Source organism: Syzygium oleosum, unplaced genomic scaffold (genome assembly GCF_021117445.2).
Source record: "Syzygium oleosum isolate NSW1041296 unplaced genomic scaffold, Sole_v2.1 Sole_v2.03, whole genome shotgun sequence".
NCBI classification, from domain to species: domain Eukaryota; kingdom Viridiplantae; phylum Streptophyta; class Magnoliopsida; order Myrtales; family Myrtaceae; genus Syzygium; species Syzygium oleosum.
The window spans coordinates 6433044-6443475 of record NW_026607487.1 but is presented as its reverse complement, the minus strand read 5'-3'; the positions used below and the strand labels follow the sequence as shown (position 1 = coordinate 6443475).

Genomic DNA, 10432 nt, shown 5'->3' with positions numbered 1-10432 from the left:
TATGTGTCCAAGAATGAAAAGGAAAGAAAAAAAGAAAATCTGTTCCAATTAAAAAATTCGGGACATGGTGCTAAGTTCGACTCCGAGAAAAGTCAAAGCAATTTGTACAGCCGATTGCGGGGAGAAAGAGAAGTTCCAACAGCAATTTCAGGTGATGGATAAGGATTAGTTGTTCTTTTTCAAAACAAGTATCAATTGTTCTTGTAAGAAGTATGACATGCATCCTCGTTCTGAATGTATTGACCATCTTCTACACCCTGGACGACAAGGAAATTCTCATGGCTTGCGTGTGGTTTGATGTTTCTTATAAAAAGAAAAGTCAGCCTTGCAGCTGACTCAGATTTATTTATTTTTTTACATTTATGACATTGCATTGTGATTTGATGTTTCTTATATGTAAAAAAAAAACTTAATATCACGAAAACTCCAAATTGGTATTCTTATGACAAATTTTTCCCAAACTAATTTTTTGACTATCAAAAACCTTAAACAGTTACACTTATGATAAATTTGCCCCAAACTAATTTTCTGACCATAAAAAATCCAAAATTGTACACTTGTGACAAATTTACCTTCTGTTAAATTAGATTAATACCACGAAAAACCACAAACTGATAAATCTGTGACAAACAGAGGGGTAAAACTTTAAACTGGCACACCCGTCAATTGCCACGTATCATCAAACTTAGAAATTTGAAGGTAAAATTTAACGGAAATTAACTGAGAGTAAATTTGTCATAGGTGTACCGGTTTGGGATTTTTGGTGGTCAAAAAATTAGTTTGGGGTAAATTTGTCACGGATGTACTAATCTGGGATTTTTTGTGGTATTAATCCTAAAAAAAAAAAGAAGACAAGAGAGAGCCTAATATTGTTCACAAAAGTAAGGTGAAGAGTAATGTGATTATAGTACTTACAGTAGGAGCCAAAAAATTGTTTGCTGGTAATAGATTTCATGGCCTTCGAAACGAAGAGATTATTTTCCTAACTTCTTTGTCAGTAACAAACGTAAGCATTGCTTTGACTTGCACATATCACTCTAGGAGAAGATATTAACTATCTTTGTTGTAAACCTTGCTTTGCTAAGCAAAGATCTGACTTCGGAGACGTTAAAGATCAGGTGCATTAAGAAAGGGCTTCTTTAAAAATTATAGCCACCACGGACGTGATTGCCGAAGACTTTCCGGGTCACTGGGACGAGTCAAGAATCGCAGAAAAGACGGGTCCAGGAACGAGGGTCGGGGTCCCGCGCAACGCTCCCGTGATAACTATGGGGAAAGATCGTCGGAGCGCCGGGAGTTGCAGCCGAGCGAGGTATTTGTTCGAGGTCGTCTTCGCGCTCGGAGCTCATCAATTTTTCCATGGAAACAAAGGGGGCTTTTGTCCATAGTTTGTGCAAGCGCGCGACGTGGTCGACGGCTGATGTGGCGTTGCGTGGCGTGCGCGTATTTACTGATATCCAATTACATCCCGACACGTGGATATTGAATTGGAAATCTAAGAAGAAAAAGAAAAAAAATTGGTGCCGAGACGGAGCCGCTGCCGTCCACGGCGAAGTTGTTGAGCTTGTCGCCGGCGGACGTGGACGAGCCAAGGCTCGAGCGGAAAGCTGTTAAGCAGTAGACCAGATCTGGCTGTCGAGCGACGGTGGATCGCCGCGTCCAGGCCGACCTCTCTCCGTTGTCCCGGCGACTAAGTCTTGGCCGCGAGCGCTCGTCCACAGATATGGAGATGCAGAGTCGCAGCCGGCCATGGACGGTGTGGCTCGAGTCATTTGACCCCGCCGACGGGCTCGCCGCTGTCGGGCTCTCCGCTAATTGCAGGTTCCGTCTTCTTTTCTTCTGGGTTTCTTTTAGAGGGTTCATGGGTTTTGATTTCTCGATTTGTGTGTTTGAAGATGTTTCCAGAGGAAGAGGAAGCGCGCTCGTGCATGGCCGACCTCCGCACGATTTATGGACGAGGCCGCCCGTCCATGGCCACCGAACCTGCTCAATTCATTGGCTTCAGATCTGGTGTTCTCTCGCGGCCGTGGATGAGGCCCACCTAGTTGCTCCGGATCTGGAGTTCGTTCGTGGATGAACAGGGGAAAGACGAAACGCTCGTCCATGGCCACCCCTCCTGCGCCGCCTTCAGACCCGTGACGAGAAGTCGTGCCGACGTCGCTAGTGGATGATGAGCGGCCGTCCATGCTGACTCGCCGCCGTCCATGGAGGCCCAGATGAACGAGGAGCGCGTTGTCGAAGAAGGAAGGAGAGAAAAACAAAAATACATGTGACCATCAGCAGCCATGTGCCCATTTATTAGTGGGCGAGAGTAGAATATGCTCGCCACATCAGCCGTTGACGCCGAACCACTGAACATTTTCTGGTCTTCGGAGATACAGTAACGTTCTCTCTGTGTCATTTGTGTTGCTCTCTCTCTCTCTCTCTCTCTCTCTCATGCTGGCTTCTGAAGAAACTCGAATTCTCTTCAGAAGCCACAGATCTTGTTCATCCCAAGGAGAGAAATTTCGGTTTTTCTCCTTTTAGCATATGCACATTGATTCTTGAACTTCAGATATCGGACATCTTGGGTAGAAGGGGTCCGTAATGGCGGCCAATGCGACGGCGACGGTCTGTCCCGCGCCGATGAAGGCCACGTCGAACGGGTCGTTCCAGGGCGACAACCCTCTGGATTACGCGCTCCCTCTGGTCATCCTTCAAATATGCCTCGTCGTGACCTTCACGAGACTGCTCGCATTGATTCTCAAGCCTCTCAGACAACCGAGGGTCATCGCGGAGATCATTGTGAGTTTCTTACTTATCTTCGTTCGTTCGAGGAGAAGAAAGTGTGCTTTATTCGGGAAATTCTTGGGTTTTTGTATTTCTTTGAGCATTCATGTCAATTCCGAAAGATGGAGTGCCGTTTTAGATGTTCTTTCCAAAAGGGTCCACCAAGTTCCCTTAGAGAAATCATCCACAACCTGACAAAGGTTCTGACAAGCCTTTTCCTGTTAATATGAATGCACATGGCAATTAATCTATAAGTGAGGTTGTTTGTAAAGTTTATGTGAATTGGGGAAATTTTATTAATGTTGTCATCAAGTCTCACGTTGGAGAAACAGTTAAAAGACATGGTTGATGAGATTCTTATGTCTCCAGGGTGGAATCTTGCTTGGGCCTTCGGCATTAGGAAGAAGCGAGAAATTCCTGCACGCAGTTTTCCCGTCACGAGGCATGACCGTCCTGGACACGCTCGCGAACATAGGCCTCCTCTACTTCTTATTCCTGGTCGGCCTTGAGCTGGACATCCGTTCCATCAAGAAAACCGGCAAGAAAGCCCTGGGAATCGCCCTAGTCGGTATCAGCCTCCCTTTCGTCCTCGGAATCGGCACATCAGTGGTCCTCCGGTCCACGATCTCCAGAGGAGTGAGCCAAGGCCCGTTCCTCGTCTTCATGGGCGTGGCCCTATCCATCACGGCCTTTCCCGTCCTGGCCCGCATACTCGCCGAGCTCAAGCTCCTAACCACTGACGTGGGCCGCATAGCCATGTCGGCGGCTGCCATCAACGACGTCGCAGCGTGGATCCTGCTCGCACTCGCCATAGCCCTCTCGGGCAGCAACACGTCCCCGCTGGTCTCCCTGTGGGTCCTGCTCTGTGGGGTTGCATTTGTGTTATTTGCGATCTTCGCCCTCAAGCCGGTGCTCGGCTGGATGGCACGCAGGTCACCCGAGGGTGAGCCCGTGAAGGAACTCTACATATGCATCACGCTGTCCCTAGTGCTGGCCGCGGGCTTCGTGACAGACACCATCGGCATACATGCGCTCTTCGGGGCTTTCGTGGTGGGCATTGTGGTGCCTAAGGATGGGCCATTTGCCGGGGTCCTGATCGAGAAGATAGAGGACCTTGTGTCGGGGCTCCTCCTGCCACTCTACTTTGTGTCGAGCGGATTGAAGACAAATGTCACGACGATACAAGGAGCGCAGTCCTGGGGGTTGTTGGTGCTTGTCATTTTCACAGCTTGCTTTGGGAAAATTGTGGGGACAATTTCTGTTTCAATGTTGTGCAAGGTGCCATTGAAGGAAGCTGTCACTCTTGGGTTCCTGATGAACACCAAGGGTTTGGTGGAGCTCATTGTGCTCAACATTGGGAAGGACAGGAAGGTGCAGTATGTTCATCCATTTCTTGCTAAACACAAAAATTTACAATTGGCAATCTGTCGTGCTTTATAATTAGTCCTGAGCTAAGAAGATCAATCCGGTAATTGCCAAAATTAGTCTGCCATAACGATGGCATTTCAGGAAAACAAGTTGGAGTGACAGCAAATTGATTACCTTTTTTGGCCCTTTGTCTCAGGTGCTGAATGACCAGACATTTGCAGTCTTAGTTCTAATGGCCTTATTCACCACGTTCATCACAACCCCAACAGTGATGGCTGTGTATAAACCAGCCAGGAGAGGAGTGCCGTACAAGCACCGGACAATCCGGCGGAAGGACCTCGACACTGAGCTCCGGCTGCTGGTCTGCTTCCACAGCACACGCAACATCCCTACCATGATCAACCTCATCGAGTCATCCCGCGGGATTCAGAAGAGGGGCCGCCTCTGCGTCTACGCCATGCACCTCATGGAGCTCTCAGAGCGGTCCTCGGCCATTTCCATGGTGCACAAGGCGCGGAGGAATGGCCTCCCGTTTTGGAACAAGGCCTGCGACGGCCAGGACCAGATGGTGATCGCGTTCGAGGCCTACCAGCAGCTCAGTTCCGTCACCGTGCGCCCCATGACTGCTATATCCCCTCTCGGCACCATCCACGAGGACATCTGCATGAGCGCACACCAGAAGCGGTCTGCGATGATATTGCTCCCATTCCACAAGCACCAGAGGTTGGATGGTGTGATGGAATCACTGGGCCACGCCTTCCAAGCCGTGAACCAGAGGGTCCTACGCCATGCACCATGCTCGGTCGGGATTCTTGTAGACCGCGGCCTAGGAGGCACAACCCAAGTCTCCGCCAGTGAAGTCTCGTACACGATCGTCGTGCCCTTTTTCGGAGGCCGTGATGATCGCGAGGCGCTTGCCTTCGGGGTTCGCATGGCAGAGCATCCTGGGATTGTGCTCAGTGTTACGAAGTTTGTTTTCCCTCCAGGAACAGCAGTTGCAGCACAAGAAAGTAATGAAGATGATGACAGCCCCAACGATGATGATCTGTCAGAGTTGACTGCCAGCAAAAATGAGTCTATTGCCTATGAGGAGAGGACTGTGGCAACTAAGGAAGACATAGTTGCTGCATTAAAATCAATGAGCAAGTGCAATCTGTTTATAGTGGGAAGGATGCCTTCCAATGTGCCGGTATTGGTGGACCGGACGAGTGATTGTCCGGAACTGGGCCACGTCGGGAGCTACTTGGCCTCGTCAGGCTTCTCGACCACCGCATCAGTTCTGGTGGTTCAACAGCATAACCCGTCGGGGAGTCTTCACCCGCTGGTGAAGGAACAGGCGAAGGCAGATGTCTATGACTTGCCAGATACATCACTGGGAGATTACTCCCGTGGCAATACTATGGTCTAAAGTTCTGTCTCACATGTACTTGTGCATCATCTTCTTCAAACTCAACAAAGTCCCTTTCAAATCACGCTTATATAGAGGGAAACTATTAGGCCATCCTAGTCAAATAAGAGATCTCCTCTATTCCCTGTTTCGAGGAGATTGTAAGGCCTTTTACTTCGTGTTACTATGCCTTGCAAATTGTGGAACTAGTGAACCCTGGACATGGTTATGGGTATGAAACTGGAGCCGGTCGAGGCTTGATGAAATCTTTCAGAGACGGAAGACGGAAGAGAGTGGTGGGAGATGTCAATTGTGTCACCTGTAATGTAAGTGTGCGACTTCATGGAGCAGAACATTGCGGGTGCAAATGCTCACAAACTCCCAGATCGATCTTATACACACGTTTTATTTAGATTCACCATCTATATATTAGTAACACTGTAATAGAGAACATTATCAATCAGAAGGGATTATTTTCTCCGGTGACCATCTTGTCCAGTTCCTTAGAACTGACGAGGCCAACTATGGCAAAAGAGGGGAGAGAGACGACAATATAACGTAGATTCTATGTATCAACTCAAAGCATTTCTCGTAAGGATTTAAATGAATCATCTAAAAAAATAAAAAGATTGCTCGCCAACGGGACCAGTCGAACCCAGTCCATTTTCAGCCTGTTGGAGCACAAGTCTCGTATGTAGGAATAAACAGAGAAAAGAGGAAATGAAGTTGAAATAGTAAAAGACTTCATTTGAACATCTATACATCACCAATGGAATCAGAGTGACAATGATCTCCTGTCGCATTTCCTAGACCTACCTTAGCTTCCGGATCGGCAATGCTCGTCCAAAGAGCTTCTCAACTTCAGTCGCTTCCATTTTGAGCTCATTCAGTAACTCCATTTCCTCTTGACTGAGGCCTCTCAAGAAGTTCTCCTCATCTTGTCTGAGCTCTTTAAACCATTCAGCCAACTTCTGGAACAAAGTCATCTCGGTCTTTCCCACTTTTTGTACCTCATCTTCAATCTGCTCGACCTCCCTCATGATAGTCTTCTCGCCTTCCTCCACCGTCTTCTCTATTCTCTCCACAAGAGGCGGCTCGGGCCCGCAAGTATTATTGGTTCGGATGAAGTCTTTAAAGTCTCTTCCTACGCTCTTCGCAGCTCTTTCGAGTTCTGGTACGATACTATCTGGCAAAACCGCACTTCTCGTGTATAATACAGCTCCTCCGTACCCATCCCATGCATCATTCCTGCCCCGATAGTATACGAATATGTAATCATCTGGCTTGTTTTCTGTCTTGGATGACAATATATACCTGCCAAGTTTGTAGCAAAGAAGAAATTACTGAAAATTACATTCGTCAATTAACAAAACCGAAGTAATAATTTTCGAGTTGACATTATATAGCAGAAAAATAATCCACTTGATCGTGAACGATATCATTTTGGCCACATCTCTGATTGCTATCTCAGGAAGTTTTCCTCCATGTTATTGATTATATAATCTTCAGTATGAATTTCCAGTATATCTTGACCCAATAATTTGTCAGTTCTAGCTTTGAGACAACAAATTGACTACTAAGTGAAAACATTCAGCAGCTAATTTGTTTCATGCATTCGTGCATAATTAATAGTCTGTCAAATTTCCAAGGATTAAACCACAGAACTCCTACTTCTATTCCTCCAGGATAAAATCTGAGTGACGCAATTCCCCACACATCACATACATGATGGGACTTCTTTTGTTCGAGAACTTGAATAAAACAAGATGATTTGGAGGTCGCTCCGTACATATGAGGTCATGGAAAAGATTATAGTCATCAGAAGGAAATAAGTTTGCATGAAAAACTGGAACTTAGAAACATTAAAGAACTTTCTGCAAGGAATTACCAGTCATCTTGATAATGGAGATATTCATTATCGTGATTGTATAATATCCCGGGCTGTTCAGGGTCCTGTACAAATCTCTGTATGGCTGTTCGAGTGAAGAATCCACCATCTGGAGTATGTATCCTCCACGACAGATTGCCCACAAGCTTGTTTGATTCCGTATGAAATTCATGCAATTGGCAATCGAAAGTGTCAAAGGTGCGATTTAAGCCACTAGAAATGAACCACTTCCCACTGAAATCTGCTATGTTGAAGCTCTTAACAAGAACTGCAGGTTCAGGGACAGTAAATTCTCCAACATCAGATTTCTGAGGTACACACTTCTTCCTCGAAACTGCACATTCATTGAATTCATCCACAACACTATTTTCAAAGAGATCCCCACACTTGATCTGAAAAAAAATAAAGATAGAACTTCTGTCAGAAAAGTGAGCAGCTATACTTGAACTCCTGGCCGAGTTATTCGCTTTTTAAGCCAAATATAGTGCACTAAATCCAATTTTAGCAGAAACTAAATATTTTAAACAGAGAATTACCATTCTGTTCTTCCTACTATCACAGAAAGCTCGGAGAGGTAATGCAGCGAAAAGGGTGAACTAAAAAATCATTTATGAAAGGTGGCGCCTAGGCTCTTGACCTGATGATTTATTTCTCTCTTACAGTAGTGTTCAAGTGCATAAATGTCTTTACAAAATGGTAATTTCGGAGCAAACCTGGCATTCAGTCTCGTCAGGCCGATTGTTGCATGTCTGGAGACAAGCAACGCTCGCAGCACATGATGGATTTGCTATGCACTTGGCCAGTTCTATCCTGCTCATTGAACCAATCAATCAAATCAGGAGGGTTATTCTCCCTTTCTTCACTATCAGATTTTATAGTCATTTTATTACCCTCTAGACTCCACATCAGCAATCAATTCCATAATATGCACCTCATGTTTCGCCTACTAATATAGAAGATGAGCTACTGGTTTTTTGAACCGTCAAGAATAATGACATCAGCTATGAGGGAAAACTTAGCTGAAAAGATGACAAAAAGAATTTTTCCAACTGATAAAGTGACTCTTGGAACAGTAGCAGAGAATCAGAGCAAGGCCAGATGACAGAAGGACTTCATCTTTTTCACGAACAAAGCTAACAATGATAGACAAACAGACAGACAGACAGACAGCAATTTGCTATAAGTACGGGAGTATAAATATGATATCATGATTCCTTCAGTCAATTATGCTAAATAGTTTCAAAACAGTTCTTATTACTTCTACTATTTTTGAACGAATGTCAATTGTCCAGTCATCTCACATATAATAAAGAAGCTCAAGGGTTAATGGACGTATCACATACAACAAACAACATAAAATGAACTGTGCCTGATTCAACTGCTTGAAAGGTTAATGACCAGATACTTCCACTGCAACCCCAACCTCAAACAATTCAAAAAAGAAAATACACAGAGAATCCAACTAATTTTTGACAACTTGCAGGAGCCAAGATGCGAAGGGGTTGTGAATGCAAAGAGCCCCATCAGTGGCTCCCCCCCATCCCAACTCCTTCCTTTCATCACTGTTTTTCCCCTCACTCTTTTAGGAGGCTTCTTTTTGCAATACTTTATGCACCATCAGGTTATTATATACAGCGGACCGACTGTTAATCAAACAAGAAGCTAAATACCACAAAAGTTAACCGAGGAAATACCTGCACTCTTTTAGCAAGCAAGCACAGGTTTTGAGAGCATCAACTGCTTCAGCAGAGGGAATTATCAAGAATGCGCATGCAGCTAAAGCAGCTAGTTTGGTGACATGTCGCTGACTCCATTCTCTCGCTAATTGAAATATCTCCCGTGCACTCTCAGTTACCTTGAAAGAGACAAAACAATGTCAAGGACCTAGCGATTCTCCATGGACGGAACAAGAGAAAAATTGAAGTCGCCCACTACCTTAGGCATTCTTGAACGACTTCCACGCAATGAAGATACTTCCTCTTTCCTCGGCAATGGCAAACCAGAACAACTTGATTCGGAACGACAATGGCTCTCTTGACAGCATTTCGCTTCCAAGCGCCTCGTCGTCTTTATGCCCGTCCACATTGTCGCTCGACCTTTGCCGTGATGACACGGCAACTTCATACGAGAATTTCTATCAGCCAAAATGGTAACTGCAAAAGACGCAGCACCAATGCTCTCGTCGCGGAACAGGCAGATGGACCGCGCAGCAGCCGATGCCATGGTTTGGATCTTTCTCCTCCTACTGCAAGCTGATTCCTCCCACGAAATTAGCCTCTTTCACCGTGAACTAGTCTTGCACTCACGCCTCATCTCCCAAACAAACCCAAACAACAGGGAAATGATTCCAACCCAGATGATCAAACAGTCATATTCCCACCATATTCAACTCAAAATCCAATCTTGGCTCAAACTCCGGACATGGGACATTGAAATTCTCAATCAATAACAAGAAACTGAACGTCCAAAAACCCCAGGAACTACTCCAACCTAGCCATTCATGGCTTCCAATTCATGAAGACACTTCACCAAACTAATGGCCCAGCTAAAAGAGAAGAAGAAAAAAACTGACCTTGACGACAGGTGGGCAGGATTGGAGAGTGGAGAGAGGCTCGCTTCTGCTCATCTCGAAGAAAAATTCGGACTTTGCAGAAGAAGTGATGAGAAAAAGAGGCGCCAAGCTGTGTGGGGCTTGGAAGGGAGGGAAGCCGGATAAGAGATTGTGTGGAAATAAGGCATGTGACGTTGTTGTGATTATTTCAATATGTCAATCTCACTCTACATTTCTTTTTATTATTATCAATTTTCTTCAATTATATTAGTGATTTCCTCTAAGAAAATAGCATTTTTAGTTTCTCCTGTTAAATTCTATAATATAAATCGGAATCATTTTCACTATATATTAAAATTTCTCTTCTTTCAACATCCGTGCATTGTGCAGCGTTTACTTTCAAAAATACATATAATATGGTTTAAAGGGTTTTTAATTAAGTTTATTGTTGGTTTAAGAAATAATTTAC

General features: G+C 45.1%; 2 protein-coding genes across 3 annotated transcripts; one reads left to right on the top strand and one right to left on the bottom strand.

Annotated features, from left to right (window-relative positions):
• Window positions 1–1539: 1539 nt before the first annotated feature.
• LOC115692656 (cation/H(+) antiporter 19-like) lies at window positions 1540–6011 on the top strand. Its single transcript, XM_030619585.2, has 4 exons — window positions 1540–1821; window positions 1896–2784; window positions 3139–4140; window positions 4334–6011. The coding sequence occupies exons 2-4, from the start codon at window positions 2587–2589 to the stop codon at window positions 5543–5545; spliced, it is 2412 nt and encodes an 803-aa protein (XP_030475445.1). The 5' UTR covers window positions 1540–1821; window positions 1896–2586; the 3' UTR covers window positions 5546–6011.
• A 98-nt stretch (window positions 6012–6109) lies between these two features.
• On the bottom strand, window positions 6110–10142 carry LOC115692660 (violaxanthin de-epoxidase, chloroplastic-like). 2 transcript variants are annotated; one of them, XM_030619595.2, is made up of 6 exons: window positions 9985–10142; window positions 9348–9664; window positions 9107–9267; window positions 8126–8222; window positions 7413–7804; window positions 6110–6838 (listed from the first exon to the last, which is right to left on the bottom strand). In XM_030619595.2, the coding sequence occupies exons 2-6, from the start codon at window positions 9633–9635 to the stop codon at window positions 6337–6339; spliced, it is 1440 nt and encodes a 479-aa protein (XP_030475455.1). In that variant the 5' UTR covers window positions 9636–9664; window positions 9985–10142; the 3' UTR covers window positions 6110–6336. The 2 variants fall into 2 exon arrangements, with proteins under 2 accessions (XP_030475455.1, XP_030475456.1); XM_030619596.2 differs by having other exon boundaries at window positions 9348–9657; window positions 9985–10137.
• Between the last annotated feature and the right edge of the window lie 290 nt (window positions 10143–10432).

Bases quoted from the DNA above. Each gene is read 5' to 3' on its own strand.
- LOC115692656 (XM_030619585.2), top strand. From the start codon at position 2,587: ATGGCGGCCAATGCGACGGCGACGGTCTGTCCCGCGCCGATGAAGGCC. The intron at 2,785-3,138 runs GTGAGTTTCTTA...TTATGTCTCCAG, and splicing joins GGGTCATCGCGGAGATCATT to GGTGGAATCTTGCTTGGGCC. The intron at 4,141-4,333 runs GTGCAGTATGTT...CCTTTGTCTCAG, and splicing joins ACATTGGGAAGGACAGGAAG to GTGCTGAATGACCAGACATT.
- LOC115692660 (XM_030619595.2), bottom strand. From the start codon at position 9,635: ATGGCATCGGCTGCTGCGCGGTCCATCTGCCTGTTCCGCGACGAGAGC. The intron at 8,223-9,106 runs GTATTTCCTCGG...TTCAATGAGCAG, and splicing joins TGCTTGCTAAAAGAGTGCAG to GATAGAACTGGCCAAGTGCA. The intron at 6,839-7,412 runs GTAATTCCTTGC...CAAACTTGGCAG, and splicing joins CTCCATTATCAAGATGACTG to GTATATATTGTCATCCAAGA.